At 37.0% G+C, this 26,814-nt stretch overlaps 4 protein-coding genes and 1 long non-coding RNA gene across 5 annotated transcripts in view; 3 read left to right on the top strand and 2 right to left on the bottom strand.

The window, feature by feature from the left end:
- The window catches only part of LOC107487656 (mitochondrial outer membrane protein porin 2), a 2,529-nt gene extending 28 nt beyond the window's left edge, over positions 1 to 2,501 (top strand). Inside the window, exons 1-6 of the mRNA XM_016108340.3 lie at positions 1 to 141; positions 282 to 349; positions 1,112 to 1,222; positions 1,422 to 1,508; positions 1,594 to 1,802; positions 1,917 to 2,501. The exon at positions 1 to 141 is cut by the window's left edge and continues 28 nt beyond it. Of these exons, the coding sequence (XP_015963826.1) occupies positions 93 to 141; positions 282 to 349; positions 1,112 to 1,222; positions 1,422 to 1,508; positions 1,594 to 1,802; positions 1,917 to 2,223 (831 nt within the window). The 5' untranslated portion in view covers positions 1 to 92 and the 3' untranslated portion in view covers positions 2,224 to 2,501. The remainder of the gene's footprint in view (positions 142 to 281; positions 350 to 1,111; positions 1,223 to 1,421; positions 1,509 to 1,593; positions 1,803 to 1,916) is intronic.
- Positions 2,502 to 4,110: 1,609 nt separating this feature from the next.
- LOC107487655 (60S ribosomal protein L26-1) lies at positions 4,111 to 4,855 on the bottom strand. The gene has a single exon (XM_016108339.3). It carries the CDS (start codon positions 4,761 to 4,763, stop codon positions 4,323 to 4,325), a length of 441 nt encoding a protein of 146 aa, XP_015963825.1. The 5' UTR covers positions 4,764 to 4,855; the 3' UTR covers positions 4,111 to 4,322.
- Positions 4,856 to 5,655: 800 nt separating this feature from the next.
- On the top strand, positions 5,656 to 8,746 carry LOC107487654 (BTB/POZ domain-containing protein At3g49900). The gene is made up of 4 exons (XM_016108338.3): positions 5,656 to 6,060; positions 6,151 to 6,220; positions 7,253 to 7,774; positions 7,879 to 8,746. Exons 1-4 carry the CDS (start codon positions 5,912 to 5,914, stop codon positions 8,479 to 8,481), a joined length of 1,344 nt encoding a protein of 447 aa, XP_015963824.1. The 5' UTR covers positions 5,656 to 5,911; the 3' UTR covers positions 8,482 to 8,746.
- Positions 8,747 to 13,887: 5,141 nt separating this feature from the next.
- Positions 13,888 to 19,022, top strand: LOC127747806 (uncharacterized). The gene is made up of 3 exons (XR_008009753.1): positions 13,888 to 14,457; positions 14,533 to 14,684; positions 18,283 to 19,022. It is a non-coding gene; the product is annotated as an uncharacterized LOC127747806 (long non-coding RNA).
- Positions 19,023 to 20,392: 1,370 nt separating this feature from the next.
- Positions 20,393 to 22,547, bottom strand: LOC107487626 (uncharacterized). The gene is made up of 3 exons (XM_052261599.1): positions 21,164 to 22,547; positions 20,971 to 21,075; positions 20,393 to 20,802 (listed from the first exon to the last, which is right to left on the bottom strand). Exons 1-3 carry the CDS (start codon positions 22,545 to 22,547, stop codon positions 20,393 to 20,395), a joined length of 1,899 nt encoding a protein of 632 aa, XP_052117559.1.
- Positions 22,548 to 26,814: the final 4,267 nt, after the last annotated feature.

Genomic DNA, 26,814 nt, shown 5'->3' with positions numbered 1-26,814 from the left:
TCCCTCTCTCTCTCTCTCTCTCTCTCTCTCTCTCTCTCTCTCTCGCTCTCTCCTTCTCTCATTCTCTCTCTTCGTAAGCTACGAAATCGAAGATGACCAAGGGACCGGGACTGTTCTCCGATATCGGCAAGAAAGCCAAAGGTGAAAGCTCATTATGCTCTCTCACTCTCTTCTCAATCTCTTTTACCTGAGTCTCCATCTCTTGTAACACAATTTTTTCGTTCTTGATTCGAAGCTACCAAAAGACTTAATAGATCTGCATTTGTTGTTTTTTATTGTAGATCTTTTGACTAAGGACTACAATTCCGATCAGAAAGTCACTGTTTCCACCTACAGCGGCGCCGGAGTGGTAAGCTCTTCGGATTTTCGTATTTTACCCAATCTATTCTCATTTAGTTACCTTAATTGGAGTATTACATATGAGGGATAATCGATTTGTGTTTGAGATCCATCGTTATATCTATGAACCGTTTGCAATGCGTTATAGTTAATATAGGATTAGCATGATGAGGATAATGACGATGCTCCTTTACCAATTTAGAAGCTTAGTTTCCTCATGTATTGACTTTTTCCCCCAAATGAATCACGAATTTGCCTTCAAAAAATTATTTAACTCGAATTCCGCATTGCATTTAAGAGAATCCGTTGTACGGACAAGGTTTATTGATGCTATCAAACAAATAAGAAATGTAGTTATTGGATGGGTGGTCGTGTACAGGTGTACTCTTCTTAGGATCTTCTGTCTGAACATGTTTGGTGATGTTCTAAGGAGAATCTTAACTGCAGTTGCATCCATGAGTACTTGTGTATGTCTTTTCGCACTTATTTAGAATTAGAATTTTTGGCATTTATTGGTGTCTATTTGAGACTCATACATAAATCTGAAGGTGGAGAAGGTTTGATAGGTAAAAGTAAGTGGGAGTTACAACCTAATTAATAGTTGTAGCCTTGTATATTAATGGTTGTACACATATCATTTTTTAGTTATTTAGAGTTGCATGTTTTTCTCTCAGTTATTGTTACAATGAGCTAAATGTTCATCATTCTAAATGTGTAACTCTTGCTGCATCTTCTACTTTGGTAAGCTGATTTCTTCTTGATTCTGTCTTAGGCCCTTACTTCAACAGCCGTGAAGAAAGGTGGACACTCAGTTGGGGATGTTGCAGCACAGTATAAGTATAGGAATACTCTTGTTGATCTCAAAGTTGACACAGACTCAATTGTGGGTTGGTGATAGTTCCATTATCGAATCATGTCATGGGGGGGTTCGGCTATATTTTTACGTTGGTTGCCGAAGACCTAACACAACCCTCCTCCTTTATCCGGGCTTGGGACCGGCTATGTACCGCAAGTGTAACATAGGCGGAGTTAGTTCCATTATCGAATACATCATCTTATTCGTTTACCCTCTTCTGTGTCAGATCTCTACTACACTCACATTTACTGACATCATTCCTTCCACCAAGACTATTGCTTCAGTTAAGCTGCCTGATTATAATTCTGGCAAGGTATATACATCTTCTGGCTTGTAAAATTTGTCCCAAATGAATAGTTTATGTTTTTTCTGAAGTTTGTATGATTTGCCATTGGCAGTTAGAGGTTCAATACTTCCATGACCATGCTACCTTGACAACAGCCATTGCAATGAACCAATCCCCTATCATTGATGTTTCTACCACTGTTGGTACCCCAAGCATTGCGATTGGTGGTGAGGCAGGCTATGATACTACTTCAGGCCGTTTTACTAAGTACACTGCTGGGATTAGTTTCTCAAAACCCGATTCATCTGCTTCGATAATCCTGTAAGCTTCTTGTGCCTGTCAAAAAAAAAAAAAAAATGGTCTTGTTTGAGATCTCTTAACAATGCCGTTTTAACGCCCCATGTTAACATTTAACAAGTTTCACTTTCCAATCAGTGGTGACAAGGGTGACACCATCAAAGCATCATATCTCCATCATCTGGACCTGTTAAAGATGAGCTCAGCTGTTGCAGAGATCACTAGAAGGTTCTCTACAAATGAGAACACTTTCACAGTTGGAGGCTCTTTTGCTGTTGACCATCTTACACAGGTCAAAGCAAGGCTTAACAATCATGGAAAGCTTGGCGCCCTCCTGCAGCATGAGATCATACCAAAGTCAGTGCTGACTGTTTCTGGTGAGGTTGATACCAAGGCCCTAGATAAAAAACCCAGGTTTGGATTGGCAATTGCCCTCAAACCTTGAGGGTTTTCTTCTCTAATTCAAGAATGCATTGTATGAATTCCAAACTTGATTCAATTTTTTTGGGGTGGCCCTTGAAGTGAGGGCAGAATAAGTAGTGCCACTGATGAGTGTTTCTGGGTTCTTGACGACTAAATTATTTCAATAACTTGGTACCTGCCATTTGCTTTTTGTTTCACATTTTGTTTCATTCTTGTTTCCCTCTTATATTGTAGACGGCATTCTGAGATACAGGAGTCCTGTTTCTTATGAGAAGTTATATTATGCATTTTCCCCTAAAACTGTACTTTCAATAGTTATCGGTGGCACGGTTTTCACATACACATACAGTACACGATTACTTTTAATGGCCTATTATTCTCTCATTATTATTATAGGAATTCTATATGCACTATCTTTTTATACAATTTTTTTTATATTTTTCATATTTGTTATTAAAGATGATTATAAAAATTGAGAAAAAATAAAAAACATTATTTTTTTATACCATAAAAAAGTGTAAAAAATATACAGTGATACGAATATTATTATTATTTTGAAGTGGGAGATCACAATCTTAGTTGGGAAATGGAAACTAGAGCATGATACTTATGGCAACCAAAAACGTTAAAATTATATTTTTGAAGTAATGGCCTCGATCTAATTTTATACAAAATAACATGAGCAAAAGGCGCAAAGGATAAACGTACCCTTGGCCATTATTTTTTTCTCTTTAATTTTAACAGCGATATTCTTTTTTCTTTTCACCTTCAAATCTTATGGAGGGGGAACAAGATCAAAGGCAAAATATCTTACCATGTGCGTCATCTGTCATGTCATCTACTCGAGAACATTAATATCCGACCTTTAGACATTAACAAGGTAAATTTCAATTGTGACGAACAAATTCCTCTGACCCAACAAAACTTACGGAGAGAACGATTTATTTTACAAAAGAGGATTTGTTTAGTCCTATCTCTTAATGGTTTTTTTTTCGTCATGCAAAATGATTTCTTATCTAAAATAGCAAAGTGTACTAACAAAACCACATTGAGAAGAAAAATCTTGTAAAAGAAACAAACTATATGCATCTCACATTCCATCATCGCCCACCATAATACACTTAACATGCTTAGTTATTTGTTGCTTTTTCAAGCGTTCAGTCCCGTTGTTAAACAATCAATCAAATATTATATACACTGAGCATGCAAAAAGTACGAACTACGACGAAAGAGAAAAATGTTATTCGATCTGATGGGCGGTTTAGAGACCTCTATTAGACTATTACCTTGTAAAACAAATAGAAGAGGAAGAAGATTGATGTGAGAACTGGGTGTAGTGGGATCTATGGATACCGTGTGTAGAACTGTTTGTGAAGATGGAGTGGTGCAAATTAAGTAACTTCCCTCAAATAATGAAATTAGGCCACAACTTACTTTGGGATATCCTCAATCACACACTGAAAATTCGAGCAGTCAAGGCATTCGACATCCCAAGTAAAGAATACAAGTACACAACCAAAACAGTAAAATTATCACTCTATTAGTCTATTCACAGAAGCTCTCAAGGTTGGAGCATTTCTGAAAGTGAAACCTCTTAAACTTTACCGAGTCCAATTTTCTAGAGGGTGAAGGAGCCACAAAATGACATCATAGTGGAATCATTTAATGAGACTACCCTTAACTTGAACAGAGGCATGTAATCAAGGTGCTAGAGAAGTGTACTAGTGTCTCCAATTCTCCATCTCTCTATTCCTATCTAAATTACATTTAAATCCAGTTGCCTTGAGGGTAACTACGTGCCACCTATAAAGGTGTTTGCTTCCGTGAAAGCAAACAAAAGATATAAACAGTAGCACACTATAGAGCAGGCACTCCAAGCCACCATAGCAATGCTTATACCAAGCCGGAATAAACAAACTCAAGAAACATTATCAGCAATAATGTCAAGCATTTCATTAAATAAGCAAAACATAATAGGCCTCAAAACGCAGGATTTGTTCAGATCCAGACCCTCCAAAAAAACTAGCGACCAAAAATAGTTAAAGCTTTAAAATACGAAACAACACTAACAGCAGAAACAAACTAAGTAGCAGTATATAGAAAAATGAAAATGAGAACGAACTAATCAACGGTCTGCATGATATCCTCAGGAGCGAACTTGGTACCCTTTTCCTTATCAGCGGCAGCACGACCCTTAGCCTTGCGGTCAAGAAGAGACTTCCTGTCCTTGTCCAATCGGAGCTTTGTAATCACCACCTTCGATGGGTGGATTCCGACGTTCACGGTGGACCCGTTAACCTTCTCGCGTGTGATGCGCTCGATGTGGATCACCCATTTGCGACGGTAAACCTGAACCACCTTCCCTTCGCGGCCTTTGTAGGTTCCCCTAACCACCTGCACCTCATCGTCTTTACGGATCGGCATGGAGCGCACGTTGTACTTCGATCGGAGATCGGTAGTGAGCGGGGCGCTCATAAGAACGCGGCGGACGCTCGACGGAGCAGTGAAGTGAGCCTTGCGGCTCTTCCTACGGCTGCTTGAAACCCTAGGATTGTACTTCATTTTGGCTGTTACTTACACTCTCTGGTGTGCTGAGAAAGGCGAAGGGTTTTGGTTTCTCTTATCTCTCTCTCGCTATGTGACGGCAATGCAAGGGTGTATATATCAAAAGCTCAAAACTAGGGTTTCAGAGTCGTCTTTTTTTTTTTGGGACGAGGTATTGGGCCTATTGGACCAATTTTCCAAATTGACCGTATCTTGGGCCTATTGGGCTAACAGCCTAATGGGCTTAATAATTCCCCATGACCAAAAAAGTCTAAAATTCCCATTTCCAAAACCAAACTGTGCATGACCAAAAATAAAATGTGTGAAATTCAACAAGGACAAAAAATATATTTGAAACTCAACATGTCCAAAAACATTGTAATGCAAATAACAAAAAAATAAAAATATGACCAAAATAAAAAAAAAGTTGAAAATTCTTAAACCGTAAAAAAAATGAAACTGTTTTGACTAATGGAAATTGAGCAAATAAGTAAGAAGTGTGTAACGCATTATTTGGATTGGTAAACTCACGAAAGAGGAAAAATAAATGAATGATAAATATGGGGTTAGCGTGTGTGCTTTTGTCTTCGATCTTACGTTGATAAATTTGTTAATTCTGTTTTTTAGAATGCAGAACCGCTTGGAGTGCATGTGCATTACTGGATTTTATAAGAGAGAGGAAATTGTTGTCCTTCTTTGGTTACTCAATTTTGATTGTTAGCTACTGTTGACATCACATGGTAGGAAAAACTAGGCCGTCCATTACTTGGTTGGTATGCCACATGGCCATATAAACCCAAATCCATCCATTTATATAAATGCAAAATCTGATTTGTTCCGATTTTGGAAAACAGATTAAAATATTGAGGACTTGATTATGAGAGGAGAGTAAAAATATATTACCAGGACTATTACTACTGGTTGTAGTGTAGAAAAAGAAATAAAATGAGAGAAAGGGAAGGGAAGGGCGAAATTAAAGAGAGGCATTTATGAGTCATCAAAATCACATGTGCCATTAATAGCCTTCCCTGAACCAATATTTATGAGCTCCCAAAGAATCATACTGATACACCTATACGGTCATGAAAATAGCAGTGGAAGCATTGAGTGTGCCCTGAAAAGCGCGTTAGGATCGTTGGGAAGAAGGAAGGAAGATAGTTAGATAGATGAGTAACGGGTGGAACCACCAGTTCGGTGTTATCGACACCATCTATGAGGAAGAACCCGAGTTCTCTTCCACCTCCTCTTCCCCCTCTCTCTCTCCACCCTCCTTCTCCTCTTCTCCCCCACTCCTTCACTCAACTATCAGCGCCTGGTAATTATTACATCATTATAATTATTTCTTTCTCCTTTCCTTTTTCCGTTATATATATTCTCTCTAAGCAAAATTATCGATTCGGTTCAGGTCTCTGTCTTCTGGCCATCAAACGGACCTCCTGCTACGTGTTCAAGGAACCTGCTTTCGCCTACACAAGGTTTGTTAATAACTCCTTGCATTTTGTTTCAAATTCAGTTGATGCTTTTTCTTTCGGTTACGTTTATTAGTGTTAATGCCTTAGTTTACCGTTGCATTGTAGCTTGATGTGTAACTTTTTATATTAAGAGGGAAAAAAAATCTGCAGCTACTTTGGCTGCAATTGCAGCAATGACATTAATGCAACGTATACCAACCCTGAAAATTCTAAATTTGTGATTGATATTTGATAATAATGTGAAAACACGACTTTGATTACTTGAGGGAGACAGTGGAGAAAAATCTAATTTTGTTTTGGTCTATAGAATATGACGTGATTAACCGTTGTACTGCAAGTAGCAGTGGGATTCCCCCCCCCCTCCCCCTCTCTCTCTTTCTCTTTCTTCCTACATTGTAATTGTTCTCAGCATTCATATTTAGTTATTTACTACGCATTGCTAGCTTGTATCAATGCAAAACATGTGGGATGATTTCTTATTCAGCTGGAACAGCTTGATCCACTTTTACAGTTGGCTTTCAATTGTTTTAAATTCTCCTCGATTAGGATCACTCACACTCAGTACCCAAATTTGTCCTATTCCTGTGCTTAAAAGAACATATCAGTAACCCCACCAGAGGTGTCGTTTTCTTGTTCTTCACTACACAACAAAGGTCTCACTGTTATTACCCAACCAATACCAAAAGAAAAAAGGTTATTCTATCACTACTCTTTCTTAATCCTCAGAGTATTCAACTCCTAAATTTATAGGGTGCTCAATTTCATACCCCATGAACATTGCCAAAATAGTAATTACCAAAATTCTTATTAGCAAAGCCACATTGAACGATGCTCTGGTTTTGTCGGATAGGCTTTTCTGGCAAAGCAGAGCTTTAAGGCTCTTTCTCTCTGCTTTTGAATTCCGGCAAAGAGGGGACGTTCCCTTTATTTGATTTGATGACATAAAAGAATGTGCTTCACTTTTCTAATTTTGTTTGTTTATTTGTTCCCTTGTGTAAATGAAATGACGCGTCATCACACACCTCTCCCTTTCAGGATCGCATCATTTCACGGAGCTCCTATCTCAAGCGCCACCTAACGAACCTCACCGAATTCACACTCTCCCCGCCGTTAAACATAACGCCCCACACCTTCGCCGCCATCGCAGAATTCTGTTACAGCAGCAGAGTCCACCTCACGCCCAATAACGTCGCCGCCATCAGGACGGCGGCGGGGCTGCTCGGCATGACGGATTCCAGAGGCTACGACGGGGAGAATCTCTGCCACGTGGCGGAATCCTACTTCAACAGAATCGTTGGTATTGACCAAGAGTACGCATCGGTGGTTCTGCGGTCCTGCATGGGTCTGCTTCCCGAGGCCGAAACGACGGCGTCGCTTGTAAGCAGGTGCATTGAAGCGCTGGTTTGGGATGACTACGATGGTCACGACATCGATGCAACTTGCTTAAACGTCGTCGTAGAGATTCGCCCTCAGGATTTTCAATCTGTCGTTGATTCCATCAATGCGCGCCTTCCCCACCACGACGTTCTCTACAGGATGATTGATCTTTATTTCAAGGTGCGCCACGTCACGTCACGTCACGTCACGTGTTTATTTTTCCATTAAAAATTAATTAATTAATTAAATTGATTACTGTGTTGTACTCGTATTGTTTCATGAAGGAAAACAAGAACGGGAAACTTACTGAGGAACAGAAATCTCAGTTGTGCAATTCGATAGATTGTACGAAGCTATCGCCGCGTGTGTTGATGGAGTGTGTTCAGAATCCGAGAGTGCCTTTGAGGTTCATAGTGCGAGCGATGCTGGTGGAGCATCTCAACACGCGCCGCTCTATTGCGGTGGCGGCTGCTGCTTCCGGCGGGAACCAACAAGATGAGCGAGAATCACTAGGGGATATTCTGCGGCGTGACTCGGCTCGGCGTCAGACGGCTCAGCTGAAGGAGGCGATGGATTCGACGTGCTCTCGGATTCAGAGCCTGGAGAAGGAGCTTAATGGGATGAGGAAGATTCTGCTGGACCACCATGCCGCCGATGCGGAGCAGCAGGAGCGGAAGTTGAATGCGCTGAACTCAGAGCGTTCGGCGAGTTTCCACGTTATGCCGGCTGCGGCGGAGGAGAGAAAAATAGGGAGAGGTGGAAGGGGTTCAGTGTCGTCGTCGGCGCTAATGTATGATGGGGAGAGTGGGACTCCAAGGATGACGAAATCACTTAGGCAGAGGTTGATGAGTGGCCTCAAGAATGCATTTCATAGGAAAAGCTTATAGAAATTGAACTATGTACATACATTTCGCCGGGATATCGTGACGATCACTAATGTTACTGCACTTCTTCCACCAGATTCAACTCATGCTTAGCTTCTTGTTTCCAATTTTTTTTAATTATATTATTTAGACGTAATAATTTATCTCAGTCGCCATTCTTGAAGTTAATGTATTCAGTATGTTGTGTGGTACAAGTTTCGTTTACCATGCTTAGCGAAGAAAATGCTAAATTAACTGTATTATGGAGATTAGCACTTTCACGGTTTTATTGTTTACCTCTTACTTTCTCCCTGTATAAAAATGTTACGCAAGTCTTTGTAATCCAAATCTTAATTATTGGTTTGAATCGATATAACTAATTATGTAGTGCTATGAGCTTGGTTAGACTTGGCTATGTATATGTATAGGTCCTTGTATTTGGCAGGTATTGGATAAAAGATTAGTTGGGTACACTAAGTAGGCATATAAGCCATACAAGTTAAGGAAAGCTCTAAGCATCGGTTAGATGGAGTTTAGTACAGGTACAAAAGCAATCCAGACATGAATTGATGAGTGCGTAGGCCACATTGATAACCAGAATCATCACTTGCTTAGTCCAATGTGTTTGTTGTTGGACTAAGGTCAAACGGTCAATCTATAAATATGTAGGAAGTAAGGTGATTATGTCAGTCTAAGGTACTATTTTGCATGTGATTGTAGCTAATATTTTATTAGTTGTGCCAATCATAATCATCACAATTCTTTCATGCCAGCTCATCATAACTGAAAACCGGCACAATCATGGAGGCTCACCTACTTGGCTACTTGTTATCAACAAATTTATAAATTTGTCTCTTATTGTTTTATCTATTTTTGGTTAATTTTCACCTAATAAGTAATAACTGTTGTGTGTTACTATTCTCTCAGTTGAAGACGCATACACCTTCAACTTACCTCGAATAATGCTCTTTTTTTTTTGTCATCGTTATGGGTTCGGGCGTTCGGCAACGGCCCAACCCACAAACCAGAATAGCAGATGATCATAAGGGATGCAAAAGTATGAAAAAGTACACAGCATTTACTTCCAATCAATGGCTCTTTTTCTTTAATGGATTTTCATGACGTTTTTTGTGTTGTTATGGGTTGTTTAGAACTTTAGATGTATTATATTGATATGGAGTTAACTTTTTTTTTTAAACAATAATACACAAATCGAAGGACACATATTGTCAGAGAGAGAGAACCTAATTTTTTATTTATGCTCAAACTTGATTGATGAACAAATTAGACTCTAGATATTGTGTGTGCGATTTTTTTTTTGTCAAGTGTGTAACAAATTGGAAGATAAATTTTGTAGTTAAAAAAATAAAAATATATTAAAAATCTAAATCAAACCTTTCGAATTGTTAAACTGTCTTCTTTCACACTCTAAATAACAATAAAATTTTAATAATAGTAGATAACACAACAATTTTTTCGATATCAAAATTAAAATGTGCCGATCAGTTTCCAACTCCTTCCTTAACTATATAATATCCTATTCCGCCTTCATGAATGCAACGGCTTCATCATCAGTTGCGGTGGCTTTGAATTCTTCTCAGGCCCACTTATTCTTGGTAAACTGCGCCAGCCAATGAAACTTGTCCATACCTTAAGCAAGAAAGGAAGCGTTGACCCAAATGAATAAGAACTTCTAACAAGAAAAGGTGAGAAAAAACGTTAAAAATACTATGCTTCTTAGCTTCTTATGTCAAGTTAGTAATGTAATTGGCCCAGATCCCCTGACCAAAACAAAAAGAGTTAGTAACATAACTAACTATAAGAAAAATGTTGGTCTATTTGGTAAGGAGCAAAGTGATACATAGATTAACCAAGTTGGGTTGGTATAGTGGTTAGTTTATTAGTCCGTTTAAGTAAGTGTCGGGGGTTCGAATCCCGCCTTGTGCATGCAGTAATCCATTGACCAACGACAAACCCTTAAATGGAGCTCAGTACCGCAGCGGATTAGTCCTTGATCTGTCGGGTTTGGGGATATTGTGGGATACCAAAACAAAAAAAAAGTGATACATAGATTAATTATACTTAAAAAAATGACAATTAGATTATAAGAATTTTAACTTTAGGCTAATTAGTTGGTGAAAAAAAAGTATTAGTTCTTTATGATAATAAACAATGGATATGTATATTTTTTGTTAATAGATAGTATGAAAATGAAATTGTCTATATATTTTGTTATTTATAGTGGTACATTACTATTACATGAATATAAAAATGATGTAATTTTAGAAAATAAAATACTTATTATCTTTTAACTTTTCATATAATATATATCAACTATTCTCTATTCATTACGAATTCTATCAAAATAAATGAAGTTTTGTTCTAAAAATTGTTATCTGCATAACCATAATAATCTTTCATAAATATATTTACATGACGATCTTTCATAAATAAACATGTTATAGTAGATAAATGTCGAAGTTATCATAAACTTATAGTGTGTACTTTGTCAAATTGGAATTTGAATGAAAATGATTTTATATAAGGACAGTGTTACGGTGCTGTTATGTGATGAAAATACGTGGCTAAAATTGCTTCTATACACGTGGTTTATATGCTGAGTGCAGTGAAAACAATTACTGAATCAAAAACAGAAGCATAATGAACTTGTCACTTCATATGTTATAATTAGCAGTGTTAACAACGGTGTAATTTGTAGGCTATTTTTGGTGGGCCTAAAAATTTTGTACAAAATGATTATGGGTCTCTTTTTTTTTTTTTAAATTCAAAATTAGAAGTATTATGAGTAATTTTTTTAATTCAAAAAAGAGGATTATAGATAGCAAAAAGTAAAGAAAAAGAAAATCTTTTATAATAATAATAATAATAAGAGAATGATTTAATAAACATCACAAATTGTTCGACTTTTTTATTTATGATTTAGAGTGTGTTTTGAGTGTGATAATTTTTGTGGAAGAACAAATTTTTGTTAGATGATTTTAGAAAAAAAAATGAATATTGTTAAGGAGAGATAGTTCTATATGTACTAATTTGTGGAGACAAGTATTTCTACTATAATTTAAATTTTTTTTAGTAGTATATGATAATAATATTTATTTATCCTATTAAATTATTAAATTTGATCCCATAATAATTTGTTATTTAACTTTTGATATTTAATAGTCAATTTAAAAATTTTATATTAGATGTCTATTAGAATGATCAATTTTCAGTTTAAATGAATTTGTGTTGTTTGTTATAAATTAATTCAAAAGAATATTATTTATCTTATTTTGAAATTAGTTTGAGCTTTTTCGATAGCAACTGCATTAATTTAAAGAATTTTTTAATTATAAATATTAGTAAGAGTTGGCTTCTAATTACATGAGAAGTAGATTTTTAAATAATTATTTACTAATATAAATAGCAAGAGAGACATCTTAATTGAATTTTTGAAAAAAAGGTTATTCAATTTTTTTAAAATATAAAACCTAAAAAATAAAATTTTAAAATATATCTTATTATTTAAATCCTAAATAAAAAATTTGTTCTTCTACAAAAATTATCACACTCAAAACACACTCTAAATCCTAAATCAAAAAGTCGAACAATTTGTAATATTTATTAAATCTTAAACATAATTCTCTAATTATTATTATTATTGTTATTATTATTATTATTGCTATTGCTAGTGTTATTCTTTCTATAATTGCCACTTTTTTTCAGCTCATGTCATCACTGTTATATTCATCATCATGTTCTTTTTTTTTGGGACAAGAACAAGTGTTTTTTGTTTTATTTTTCAGCAACAGATTTTTTTTCTTAACTTTTTGCTATCCATAATCCTCTTTTTTGGATTAAAAAAACTACCCATAACACTTCTATTTTTGAATTTAAAAGAAAAAAAGAGACCTATAACCACTTTGTACAAACTTTTAGGCTCACCAAAAATGGCCTACAAATTACACCATTAACATTAGCATTAACTTATGCTAATTATAACATCTGAAGTGACAAGCTCATCATGTTTCTGTCTTCGATTCAGTAATTATTTTCACTACCCAACATATAAACCACGTGTATAGAAGTAATTTCAGCCACTTATTTTCATCACATACAGAAAAAATGACCTTCAACACCGTAGCACTGTCTTTTATATTGATTTTAGGTAGAATCACCCGGTTCGACCCGGGCGATTCAACTGAAAATTCAGTCACTTGGCCATATTGAGAGATCCTTCAAACCGTCCAACCATCAAACTCGGTAAAAATCGGTTCGACCCATCCAGTTTTCATTAAAATCAGTGACTCGGTCGGTTTTTAAAACCCGGATCGGTCATGTTTAATTTTTTTTCAAATTTTGAGAACGACGTCGTTTCCATTCATCAAAACCTTTTACCCTAGCCCCTCAACGCCTCCTTCTTCTCGTTACTCATCTCCTTCTTCTTGTCACTCTCTCACTGAAGCTCGAACTCTTTTATCTCTCTCACTGTGGTATTCTGGCTCTCGCATAGTCGCACTCAAGCTCTCTCCCTCTCTTGTCTCCGATCTTTCACTGTCTCTGGTCTCACACTAAAGCTGGTTGTCACTCTCTGTGTTGCCATTCATCACCGTCTCGCATCGCGCTCGTGCACCTTCTCTACGTTGGTTGTCGCCGTCAAAAGAAGCAACAGATCTGGAAACTAGTCGTCATCGTTACTCTCTATCTCGTCACTGTCTAACACTCAATCGCGCGTCTTCCTTGCGCTTGTCGTCACCGGTGGCAGAAGCAGCAGGTGTCGGGACTGGTCGTCGTTGTCGTCTTCTTGTTTCGAGTCTCACTATCAACTTCCTTCATGCAACCAGAAGCCCTAAACCCGATTTGGTGAGTTTCAACAAAATCTTCTGTTCTTTTTGTTTCTGTTTTGTTGCTGTAATTCATCATTGCACTTTGATTTTATTGCTGAAAGTTGAATTTGTTGCTTAAATTTGTTGCTGAAAATGTCACTGAACTAGTGTTTTTAATGCTGAAAATCATCATTAACATGAATTTGTTACCTAATTTGTTGCTAAAATTTGTAGCTGAAAATATAACTGGGCTAGATTTTTTTTTGTTGAAAATTATTATTGAGATGAATTTGTTATTAATTATCATCATTGAAATTTCAATTTGTTGTTATCTTGCTCAAATAATTACTTAACTAAATCTTTCTGTTGCTGAAAATTATCACTTAGTTGAATTTGTTAATGATTGAACTTTTTTTTTTGGACTTGATTGTGGGTTACGACAAAGCCCAACCTACACCACAAAGACAATAACTTAGCTAAGGAATACAACTAGAATTGGTTTTAATTCCCTGCACCTAATAGCACTAATCAATAACTACTGGCAATTAAAACAAAATAAAGCATTGGAAAGATGGAGAACAAAGTAGCTGTCACGAGAGAGGTGAGAGAGCATTTTTGACGCGCTAATGTTTCCTGCATTGTTGAAGTCTTGAGACAACTCAGAACTGCTTGACCGGGAGTCTCATCGACGCTCAAGGGATATTATAAATGCAAAATGAGACCCGTTCCTGCCGCGACAAAAATTGAGATGAGCTCCAATGGCTAACCACTATGCTTTCCCCATTACTATAATTCTTATTCTTTCATCCACACCTGCTTAATTTGAAAAGCCTCTCAGTATAGGAGGTTATCATTAATTATCAAGGTAGTTGTGAAACCCAGCACTATTGGACTAACATCTGTAAAGGGGGAATGTCGCTGAGAATTGCATCGTACGACTCTAATCTTCTCCTTCCTAATGAGTTCTACTACCTGGGGTGGGGATTAAGGGTCCAATTGAGGGATAGTTGATTTTGACTCTTAAATTTTGTAATTGTCTGTGCAAGTTCATTCCCTGCCTTTAGAGTCCATGTGATGCTACAATTGGGGAGTTTTGCTCTGTAATCTCGTATATCCTAAAGTACAGCGTCTATTTCCCAGATGTTGGAACTCGACTTGATTGCCTCAACCAAAGGTAAACAATCAAACTCTATAAGAACTCTTCATCTCCATATTGTCTGCCAAGATAATAGCTTCTCGCATTGCATAGATGTGCTTTGATTGTAGAGGCAGCACCACCCTGAATCACACCCATACTGTCTCGAATGATCATCGCCATTGTACCAGAGTTGGAGCTATGGGTGAATGCTGCGTCAACATTGATTTTGGTCCATCCAGGTGAGGGAGCTTTCCAATGAACTGGTAAGCATTTTCTCCTATTTTGAATTATCAGTGATTACTGTAATCTCTGGATATAAGTTAAAAGAGTAAAATTATTTAAAATATGAATTTTAATAATAATTTTAAAGATTTTAGTCCAAAATTAAGTAAACGGGCTAAATCGATTAGACTGGACTTGTTTTGGGCCCAAGGCCCAGCATATATAAGATTGCAAACAATCCATCTTTCTTTCATAACTCACGAGGGGGAGGCGAGAAGAGAGATTGAAAAAGAAAACCTAACCTCCCAAAATTACCTCCAACTTCAATCTTCCATAACTTTTAAATCGGAGTTTCAATCGTCGCACCGTTTGCGGCCACGCGTTCGTCTCATCGAGCTCTTCAATTCTAATCCAACAAAATGGCATGGGCCTTTAATTTTTTTGCCCAATTTTCTGTTCTTCTCTTTTCTACATTTTTAGTTTGGGTATTGAGGAATTTTGATGATTTCGGTAGTTTAGGTACAATCTAATATTTGATAATTGTTATGTTTTACCCCATCATCAATGGGTAAGGTAAAAAAACTCTAAATCCTTGTGGTTTGTCCAATTTTGTGAACTCTGGCATTAATTGTGGTGAATTGTATGGATTATATTGAAATTGTGTTGAATTGGAGTTGAATTGGTGAATTGGAATTTGGAACGCTTGGAACTTAGCTTTGGATGGCTGGAATTTATTGGAATTGAATTATAGTCTTTGAAGCTTGAAGTTGAACGTTTTGAGCTTTGGGAGAAATCGGCCAAGGTATGATTTTGGTTTCTCGTAGTTAATGTATAATGTTACGTAAAAACTTAGGCTAGTTGACCATCGGATAAGTTGAATTATATGAATTGTTGATGTTTTATGATTAGTAAAAGGGTTGGATGTTGATATTGAATGGTGTAGTGAATGGAAGTGTGTGTAAAAATGGAATTATGTGTATGTATGTATGTAATGAGTTTGATGTGAATTGTAGTGAAAAATTAGTGAGTGGCATTGATAAATTATATGTTGAGATGAATGTGGTGTGGTTGGTCTTGAATATAAAGTATGATGTTGAATTTAATGGTAAAATAGTTGGAGTTGAGGTAATCATCGTATATATGCATATCTATGTAATGAATATGATGTTGAATTGATAATGAAGTATTTGCATTTTAGGTGAGTAATGGTAATGCTTGAGATGGATTTGGTTAGGATTTGGTTGGATTTTAGATTAGAAACTTTGGAAAAAGCTTGAGGTTTGTGTCTTTGGTAAAATCAACAATTTTAACCAACTTTGACGCACCATAACTTGGCTTTTGGATTCCCAAACTTTGTGAAATTTATTTTGAAAGAAAATTGAGTCTGTGAAATTTATGACGTTCAAAGAACGAACGGAATATAATTTTTTAACGAAAAAGTTATGTGCATTTGAAAATTGGGTTTAAAAACAGAATTTGCAGAAAAATAGGAAATCGTGTGGGGAGGGTCGTGCGTACGCACACTCTGGAAGTTTTGCAAGTTGTGCATACGCACACTTTGATGGGTACGTACATGCTGGAAAAGTTGTCTGGTGCGTGCATATGCACAGTATGATGCGTACGCATGATGCCCTTATTTTGCACTAAAACCTTGTTTTTAATTGTTTGACCTTTTCGGCAAGTTTGTAAACCTTCGTAACCACTGTTTTGTTAAAAATTCACAATTTTTGAGCTATCAATCATTCATATAATTTTTCAAACTTCTGTAAACTCTATTTAAGGTCCGATAGTTAGGTTTTAGGCTACAACATAAGAGTGAGTATATTAAGGAAGTTAGAATTTGTAACGAAGGAGAATTGAGAAGTGAATGATTGATTTGACTAGATATTAAAAGTGATGAATGAGACACGATTGAGAATAGTTATGACATTATGAGATGATGATGAGTGAGTTTGATTAAGATATTGATGGTTATCAGTGGCTAAGAGAATGGAGGTTGAATCTTAGCTTCTTTTTCTGCTGTAACGTGCTTTTGCTTTTTCAAACAAATTTAGGAGATATTTTTACTTTTGTCTCGTGATTAACTAAGAGGAATTTTTATTTTCTCTTCTATGTAACGAAACAAAAATAAAGTAGAAAATAATAAATAACACACAGATGTATCTTGGTTTGGCTATTTAATGCAATGTAGCCTACAGCTACTCCATCACAATTATGATGGAATTTCACTATCTCTTTTTCATGATTACAAACACCAATGCTTCCGTAGGATCTTTTTAATCATATCTGGGACAAATCCAGATTCTAACCCAATTTGAATTTTGACTAGAATTATCCCTAGCTTTCAACTACAAAGTGCTAACCCAACTTGCAAGGGAATCCCCACAGGATCATGACACAAAACAGAAAGATGTATAAAGCAAACCTGAGACATTTTATGGCTTTTTCTCACAATTTAACTCACTGTCTTTTTTCTCTCATTGACTTTTTCATACAAACATCATCATGTTTGCCTTTTACAATGAGACTCAGATAGATTAAACTGAGAAAAAGAAAATACTAAATGAACTACATGAAGGAGAATGACTTAAACAGCTTGGGTAGCTATGAGAGTGAACTTTGTGCTTTTCACTTACTCTCCTTGTCTTCAACCCTTGGCCGTTCATCTTTAATATAGAAGAGTGAAGCTTCCAAGGTTGAAACAAGTTCAACCCTACCACTGTCTTCTTTTTCATCTTCAGAGACTAACAGTGGCTTCATCAGAGAGGAGAGAGAAGACTGAATCTGTTGCATGCAACTCACCTGTTCTCTCTCATTTTTTTCTTCAAGCTTTTTCAATCATGACCATTGAACTTGACTTTGGGTTCAAGTTTTGATTTTGAGCGCTGATGAGCTTCTGAATAAAGTTGACTTCACATTCTCGATTGTTGCTTCTTCTGTGCTTAAGACCTTGTAGCTTTTTTCTTGGTTCCTCGGCGTAGCACAAGTGAGGAACGAAACTTTTGATGTGCTTTGACCTAGTGAGATTAGCTACTTGGTTGTAGCCCTTCTTTCTTACTTGATTTTGGCAATACCCCTTTTGCTTTTCTTCATAACCTTTCTTCTGTGCTTTCCATTTTCTTCTTTCTTCATCTTTGGTTGATCTGACTGATACAAGAGAGGGAAGAGAAAGAAGAAAGAAGTGATGGCTTTCGGTAGAAGTTTCAAGGAAATTAAAAATGAATTGGAACTTAGGAATTAATTTTCTTGAACCAGGGGAGTAGGTAACCGAAAAGTGCTTTGAAGAATTTTGGTCATTTCCTTCTTTTCTTTTATTTTGGATCAAAGATTTTTGATGGGGTTTGACTTGGTTATGATGGACAAAATAGAGTATTGACTTGGGCTTTCGACATTTGTTCTTTGGGCCAACTTGTTTCTTTTTATTTCCTTCACACTTGATTAAATATATTAAACAACCAATTGGTAATATTTTAATAAACACTTAATAATTTTTTAATAATATTTGTTCATCATTTTAGTTTAATATTAGTTTTCCAAACTCAACAAATATGATAAGAATGATTATGATAATGAGAGGTGAGGATGATTGATGATGAATATGTTTATGAATTCTCTTTGATTGTAAATGATATATAACAGGACACATATTCCCTCTAATGGTGACGAGGCACATATTCTCTTTAATGGTGATAGGGTACTCTCACTCTAACAGTCAGCCGATATGCTGAGAAAATTATGCGCAACAAAGAGACAATGTCTGGGGTAGATACCGAACATGTTGGATTTGGCTATATAACCGACAGATGAGACTTATCAGCTACAGGACAGGCGTACATCAGATGCATTTGTATGTTTTGTTTTGGCTTGCCTAATTGTTTGACTGCAATTAACTACTACTTGTCCTATTTGCTGTAAGTGCTATCTATATATGTGTTTTTCTTGTCTGTTTTGTTTGTGTTTGTATCTGAGAAATCTCTCATATGGTGGAGACTTGACGAGGGTTATTCCACCCGGTGTTTAGGAGATGTGAAGGAAATGAAAAGTGAATAGTTAGATTAGAACTAGAATCCCTTAGATAGATTCCCGAGATTTCTGTTTTAGAAACAAATTTTAAGTTTGATTCTGAGTGTCGGAGTTCTAGGAATGCCTCTAGCTTTTCCAGGGCCTTATATATTATCTATATGGGCACATTTACCATACTGAGAACCCTTGGTTCCCATTCCATATATATTCTGGTGTTTTTCAGATGCAAATCAAGAGACACCTCATTGAGAATACTGGATATCCTTTGGAAGCAAAGAACTATATTTGGGCCTTTATTTTTTGTATTTAGATTGTATATTTGTAGTTATGTTCTCCTCTGTATATAACTTGTATGTTTGTCCCTCTTAGAGATGACTTGGAGAAACAAATTTTGTATTTTTATCTTTTGGGATACTTTTGGGTTGTATATATATATGTATACTCTAACCAGCCTTAGTTTCGCAGGTTAAGCCTAGAACTCGATATGTGTATATTTTAGAACTCTGGTCTTTATATATGTTTTACCCTTTCTTTCGATCTGGTTTATCTGTTTTATGTTTATTTGAACGTGTGTAATTGCGATTTTCTGTTACGTTCTTGTTTAGCTTTTTCTTCAAGACTCCTAGTTACAATTTCCTTTCAATTATATCTATATTTGTATTTTTTCAGAAGTCGTAATACTTTGCCACCACTGCTTTACGGCTTAAACGTAAGACTGTATGGTATGATATTACAATTGCTCTGATTGATCTATGCTTTCTATGTATTCTACTTCTATGAGTCTGGCAAATGTTAGAATATTTTGAGGACTTGGTTTTATTTGGTTGAAAATTTTCTGCCAGATGCCTTCAACCTCTTTCTTGGTTCCTTTTTTTATTGTTTAGAGAAGCTCTAGAAGGGATGTACATTGTTCATAACTTCATATCATCTTTAACCCTTGGAATTTTGGTGATGATACCCCCCGTGTCTTTTCTTCCCCTTGTTTTGAATAATTCTAAGTACTGGTATTCAATAAGATTTAAGATCTTCCCTTTGTTCTTGAATCCATTGGCATGAAGCATCTTTAATTTTATTAATATTATTTCTGTCTCTTCTTTGGATAGTAGCATAAAAAAAGATTGTATTTTTTTTCTCTTCTCTTCAACCATTTAGATAGTGTTTAAAAGAGAGATAGAGACAGAAAGATTGAGACTGAAAGATAGAGACTAAGAAATTGAGACTGAAATAAGTCTCAGTGCTATGTTTGGTGTAAAGTAGGAGACACAAATTGAAATAAGAATGAAATTTTAATTTAATTTACACAAAGAGTAAAGTTAAAATTAATTAATTAAAATGGGAGTATTTTAGGTATAAAATATTATTAAAGTTTCAGTCTCCGTCATTATAGTTTTTGATTGCGGATGGCAGCTCATGGCGGTGAGCCAAAAATCCGCCATAAAGTTATAGCGGATGGCATTGCGGAAAATGGCGAAAATGGCGGATTACCTAAAAAATACACATATATGTACAAAAAAACATGCAGAAAAATTGCAAATATAATAAACTATAAAATCTATCTATATAAGCAACTTTCTAGTCATAAAACATCCAATTAATATAGCAAATATAGTAGCAAATTTAGCAAATAAACATAACATCAAGTTCAAATCATAAGTTCATAACTCAAAAGTCATAAGCAAGCCATAAAATAGAAGACACAACATAAAAACTATAGACCATCTAGATTCTAGCTCTCATCAAAGTCATCCAAATTAACACGATTATTATCATGTCCCTCTGCTCCCTCATCATCCTCTGATTCGGTATCATTGAATTGAATCTCCTCTTCTTGTTCTTCTTCATTTTCAGAATCCTCTTCATCTTCAAATTTTGGTTCTTCCTCTTCCACAATTACTGCCTTTTCTTTTCCTTTTTTTGAAGCCTTAGACCCACTTGGTCCACCCCTTGCACCACCTCTTGCAGTTGCAGGTTCTTTTCTTTTTTTTTTTTGTTGTCTTCTAGTATTTGTTATAGGATCATGTCCTTCCATTGCTTCAAAAAGAAGGTTCCAACTTAAAGTGTTATCATCTTGATGAACGAAATCAGCATCATCATCCACACTATCATCTCGAAAGGTGGCAGTCCCAATTTCTCCCACTAACCACTCATTACACTCATCAATATCATTGAGTTCAATAGGGTCAACTTCATCTTTAAGGTTGTACCTCTCGATGAGTTGTTAGTTATACTTTATGAAGACCAAACTCTCCATCCTTTCATGATCAAGCCTATTTCTTTTCTTAGTATGAATGTGCTCAAATATACTCCAATTGCGCTTACATCCAGAAGCACTACAAGTCAAGCTCAAGATCTTGATAGCAAGGTCTCGCATGTTTGGAGCTTCATGCCCATATGTCCGCCACCAAAATGCTATAAAATTAAAATAAATTTATCTAAGCCTTTAATAGTTTAACCGAACTAAATTTATAAAGCTTTGTAAAATTTATAACAATCTTACCGGGTAAAATCTTTTTCCTTTGAGATTTTGCAAAATCTGATCCAAAAAGTCCATAGCCGGCCTTGTATAGTGCTTGCTCCTCCAATATCTTCTGTTGCACAGCTTGACTTGGCACCAATCTAGTGATACACTCAAACCATCCCTTTGTAACTTCTAAATCCAGTTCAATCCGAGGGTTGTCATAAAACAACTCGGGATTTAGAAAATGACCGGTTGCATGCAATGGACGATGAAGTTGGCAATTCCATCTGTTGTCAATGATTTTAAAAACATCATTATACTTGCTCTCATCATTAAGAAATGTTTTCATGATGCATTCCTTTGCCTTCTCCATTGCTTCATAAATATATCCCATTGGTGGCTTCTTCTCTCCATCAACAAGTCTAAGCACCCGAACAAGAGGGCCCAAAATCTTAAGGGTGTACTTGACATGATTCCAAAAAGAGGGCATGATAACAATCTTTGTTGTCTCCTTTGACAACTTATTCTTTGCCTCCTTTGACAACTTATTCTTTGCCCATTCATCTGAGGTGAACATTCTTCTCAAATTTCCTTTCTCCTCATAAAGCCTTTCCAAAGAGAGAAATGAAGTGGCAAATCGGGTGACTGCATGCCTTACCAACTCCTTGCCATTTGTGAAGCTTCTCAACATAGCTAACGTGCTAGAGTGACTATAAATGAAGCTAACCAATGAAATGGCCCTTTTTATGGTTTTTTGAATTAATGGTAACTTCCCAATGTCCTCAAGCATCAAATCCAAACAGTGGGCAGCACAAGGAGTCCAAAACAAATTTGGCCTTTTCTCCATCAGCAACTTACCAGCAAGAACATAATTACTCCCATTATCAGTTACAACTTGAACAACGTTGTGCTCACCAATTTCCTCGACAACATCATCAAGAAGCTCAAATAATTTCTCACCAGTCTTCACATAATCAGAAGCATCAATAGACTTCAAAAACATTGTTCCAGCTCGAGAGTTTACAAGAAAATTAATATTGCTCCTTTGCCTTTTATCCGTCCAAGCATCTGACATAATAGAGCAACCATACTTTTCCCATTTCTCTTTATGACCCTTCAACAATCCTTTGGTGTAATCCAACTCCTCATTAAGCAGTGGAACCCTTAGAGCATGATAACTGGGAGTAGGTAAATTGGGACCAAAGCTTCCAACAGCCCACAACATTTCTTGAAAACTCTTCAACTTTACCGGGTTCAATGGAATCCCAGCTTGGTAGAACCACTGTGCTATGTATCGATGAACTCTACGAACTGCTTCCTTATTACATACTTCCTTGATGTTCTGCTGCCTCAATTTCTCTCTTTTGTTTCTTGCAATGGCAGTTTTAGGTTTTCTAACAAACAAGTCCATTGGACCTCTCATGCTAGTTGCACCCCTCTAGCACTACTTGCACCCCCTCTGGCTGCTGCCATTGGAGCTGGATTATAAGGTTCATCAATCCCTTGAGCATCTTCCTCCGACAATTCGAACCCCAAACACTCTAAGTCAAGTTCCCTAGCATTGACACTCTGTTCTTCGGTGCTTCCCGGGGTGGCACTTTGTCTTCCTCTATTTTTTTATGGTAATACTCCCATAATTCAGCAATAACATCTTTTGGAACCATTTTACATCCAGCAACGTTTCCAGGCTTGATCATTAAGTGCTCTTTTTCCCGTGTGATGCATCCTTTCATAATTTTTCCAAAAAAAGTACATACGGTGTCATTGGTATTTCCTTCTTCTACTGTACTAATATATTTCCAGCCTGGGTCACTCTATTAGAACGGATAGGAGCAGCGGGAGCAGGACCAACAGGGGCAGCACCAACAGTGGAACCAGCAGAGGCAGGGGTAGGAACATTAGAATCAAGGGCTTGTCTAGAAGTGGACATTGTATACTGAATACAAAAAAATGGAGGAGGAGAAGTTTAACACTGTCACTGATTATTGAGAAAGAATGGGCAGAGAAAGAATGGGTAGCAGGGAAGAGAGGAAAGAAAAAGATAGGAGCAGACTAGCAGAGAAAAAGGGGCACGAACCAACAGTGTCAAAAGGTGATGAGCAGCAGTGTTGAGAGAACAGAGACGGGTGGCGCGTTGGGCGGCGCGACGGGCGGCGCGACTGACGGCGGCGATGAATGAGGGCTGGTGAAGAAATCTGGGTTGCAGAGATGAGAGCACAGAGACAAAGAGAGGGAATTCTGGGTTGCAGAGATGAGAGCATAAAGACAAAGAGAGGGAATTTTTTTTGAACAAGAGGCAAAGGAAGGAGTTATGAGTGAGGGGCTGAAAATTAAGGTTAGTGGTTAGTGGGATCTGACTTAGGTTTATTAAATTACCCAAACTACCCTCAATTTTTTCTGGAAAACCTAAAACAACCCGCTATTTCCGCCATATTCATTGCATCCCGCCATGGCGCCACCGCAATTGCGACCGCCATGGCGCCCCCTGTTATAACCCCATCGCGGCGTCCGGTGAATGGCGGCAGGGTCAAAACCCGCCATGCTATACCGTTATGGCGCCGCTATAACCGCCATTTCAAAACACTATCTGTCATTAAAAATTTTAGTTTCCTGTGTTCCCATTTTTTAAAGGTACTGAAATACGAAAATTTTGAAGACAGAAATTAAAATTTTAGTATTAGTCTCTAAGCCAATAAATATGATATTGAGTCTCAGTCTCCCAACCTCTGTCCCAATATGTCAAAACAAACACTACCTTAACTCTTGCTCTCTTCCCAGTATTTTTTTCTCCTATTTCCATAATGCGGCAATAGCTTGTTTGGCTTCCAAAATTTGTTTTTGCTGCTCTAGTGTATGCGCAGTATTTTAGTTTTTGGATTTTAATCTTCCATTTGTTGATTTTCTAGTCTGCCCTTTTGAACGTGTCTTGCTCCATGACATGAGCTCCTTCTTGCAATTGTTTATTCTCTTTGACAAATCCTCCCATTCTTCTCCATTGCAATCTTGTGAGCCCCACCCCTTTTTTATGGTGTCACTGCAGCCCTCAGTGTCATCCCAAAAGTTTTCATATTTAGACAATTTTTGACTCCTTTGTTCCGACTTCAACTTGAGAATAAGAGGGCAATGGTCATATGAGATTGCTGACAAGGCCGTTAGTGATGCACTTTCAAACATCTCTCTCCATTTTCAATTCACAAGAGCTCTATCAAGCCTTTCTCTTGTGACCAAACTTCTCTTGAATTGCTGAACCATGTGAATTTGTTGCCTTTTAGCTCCAAATCCATAAGTGCAATTTTGTGAACAAATTCTCTGAACTCTTCAATTTGGACTTTAGGCTTCAGTTGCTTGCCCATTTTTTCCTTGGCTCAGGATCTCATTAAAATTACCATATGTGAAGCAACAATTCCAAGCATTACCTTTGTTGTCTTTAATATTAGTGGAAATAAAATTATGACGCCAAGAGTAAACAAACGCATCCATTCTACTTTTTCATAATAATTAATAAACATAGCCCTCTAGTTTTCATAAGGAAGATTATGGTCGGCCTATAGTGTTTATAAATTTCTGACTGGCTTGAATTTGTTGAATTTATTGTTGTGTTGCTGAATAATTATTTAGTTAAATTTTTTGTTGCTAAAAATTATCTGAATTTATTAATAACTATCATTACTGAATTTTGAATTTGTTTTTGTGTTGAAATAATCACTTAACAAAAAAATTTTTGTTGATAATTATCGATGAACTGAATTTGTTATTAAAAATTGTTGCTAAGATAAAATTTTTTGTTTGTTCTTTTTTTTACTAGAATTTAAAAAATATCTTCGTCACAAATACTATCAGAAATACCACCATCTCAAGAACAAGCATTATCAAATGAATTTTATTCTCACTTGTTTATTTAAATTGAGAAAGTATTTTGTATTAATGATTAATTTATTATCTCTTTTTATATCAATAGTTATGTATAAGAATTGATACTTGTTTTTATGTTTGTGAAGACATGTATTTTAACTTTTAATTTTAATTTTACTTTTATAAATTTTTGTCTTTATTTTATTATGACTGGGTTGACCGGGTACCCATCGGTTAAACCAGTAATTCGATGACCCGATTGTATGACCGGATTAATTACTGGTCTGATTCTGATAACTGTGGAAGTGAGTTTATAGTTATCAAATTCGGTTTAACCTGACCGGTTCGACCAAAAATTCGGTCACATAGTCAGATGGCCGGACCGAGTCACTAGTCGAACTGGATAATCATTGGACCCATTGGAAATCGGTTTGACCGGGTCAATTTTCAGTTAAACCGTTGACCCAGCTGGTTAGTTTAACCCGGTCCGTGTCTTCTTCTTTTAAAAAACCTGGAAAACGGGGTCGTTTCAGCCCCCCCGACAGGTTGAATGAAACCCTAATCTGAAGGAACCCCCCAAACCCTAGCCTCGTCTCTCTTCTCTCTCGACAGTCCCTTACTCACGACCTATTGTTATTTCTTCCTCGGCCTCTTCTCTTTCGCCCCCTTCTTCCCGACCTTCTCCTGAGACAGAAAAGAAAAAGCGCAAGGATTTAGAGTCTGGCTCTCCTTTTGAAGGTGAGGCCAAGGTGGATGCGCCTCAATTTATCTGGGAGCATATCTATCCTTATACTCATATAAGTATGGGTGATGTTTCTCTTCGAAACTACCTTACTATTCTGGCTCATGAGAGTATCACGGCGGTGGGGTGTGCACCAAGTTTTTTGATATTTTTGAGAAGATTCCCCTTAGCTCTTTGGGTTCATCCCAGAGGGTTGAAGAGTTGGAGGGGAGGATTCTTTTGTATCAGGAGGCTGAGAGGAGCCTGAAGGAGGAGGTCACTAAGCTGAGAGAAGAGAGGGATAATCTCCGGAAGGAGAGGGAGAGGTTGATGGGCCGATGCTCTATGGCAGAGAGTCTACGGAAGAAGGCGGAGCAGAGCTATTCAAGCTTGTTCCAGGACCTTGTGGAGGTCAAAAAACATCTGGTAAGAGCTCGGGACGCTTATGCGGATTTGGAGGACTCCATTGCCGAGGGATCCAAGGAGGCGTGGAGGGTTTTTAATGAGCAGGTCGGGGTTATAGCTCCCGACCTGGATCTCTCACCTTTGGATCCGGATAATGTTGTAATCGATGGGCCATTATATCTCCTCCCCGACCTGTGTCTGAATCCGAGTTGAAAACTCGGGGTTAGAGAATCATAGAATTCCCTCCCTGACCAGATGATGCTCCGAGTTCTTCCAAGGCTCCTGAGACTTCCCCTCCGACTCCTATGCATGTTTTTCTCCCTGACTCTGGTGGTGCTCCGACTACTCTTTCGGGTTCTGGTGGTGACGCCCTTCCGAATTAAGAAAAATTATCTTTGGCTATATGGGGACCCGGACTGTAGGTCCCCTCTTTTTTAAACTATTTATTTTTATGTTGTTGTGGTATGTTGTTGACACTTTCTTGGCCTTTTATGGCCGTAAACAAAATATTTAGAAATACCCTTTTTTGGACAAGGGTTTAAGTTACTTTTGTTGGTTGTATGCATGCTTTTTCTGTTTTAGGTTTTAAAAAAACCCTTTTTTGATCTTTTGTTTTGAAAAACTCCTTTTTTTTTGGCTGGCTGTCCTTCTTCTAAGTTTTTCTCGAATTTTCCTTGAAGGCTTGGGACAGTCTTTAGTGCTTTCTATGGGT

This window comes from Arachis duranensis, chromosome 5, assembly GCF_000817695.3.
Source record: "Arachis duranensis cultivar V14167 chromosome 5, aradu.V14167.gnm2.J7QH, whole genome shotgun sequence".
NCBI lineage: Eukaryota > Viridiplantae > Streptophyta > Magnoliopsida > Fabales > Fabaceae > Arachis > Arachis duranensis.
This window is presented reverse-complemented; position numbering and strand designations above follow the sequence as displayed.

Excerpts from the sequence above, each read along its gene's own strand:
- LOC107487654 (XM_016108338.3), top strand. The coding sequence starts at position 5,912 with ATGAGTAACGGGTGGAACCACCAGTTCGGTGTTATCGACACCATCTAT. Across the intron at positions 6,061-6,150 it reads CACTCAACTATCAGCGCCTG|GTCTCTGTCTTCTGGCCATC; the intron begins GTAATTATTACA and ends GATTCGGTTCAG. Across the intron at positions 7,775-7,878 it reads TGATTGATCTTTATTTCAAG|GAAAACAAGAACGGGAAACT; the intron begins GTGCGCCACGTC and ends TGTTTCATGAAG.
- LOC107487655 (XM_016108339.3), bottom strand. The coding sequence starts at position 4,763 with ATGAAGTACAATCCTAGGGTTTCAAGCAGCCGTAGGAAGAGCCGCAAG.
- LOC107487626 (XM_052261599.1), bottom strand. The coding sequence starts at position 22,547 with ATGAGAGGTCCAATGGACTTGTTTGTTAGAAAACCTAAAACTGCCATT. Across the intron at positions 21,076-21,163 it reads AAGGAAAAAGATTTTACCCG|CATTTTGGTGGCGGACATAT; the intron begins GTAAGATTGTTA and ends TTAATTTTATAG. Across the intron at positions 20,803-20,970 it reads TGGATGTAAGCGCAATTGGA|TGGGAGAAATTGGGACTGCC; the intron begins GTATATTTGAGC and ends ATGAGTGGTTAG.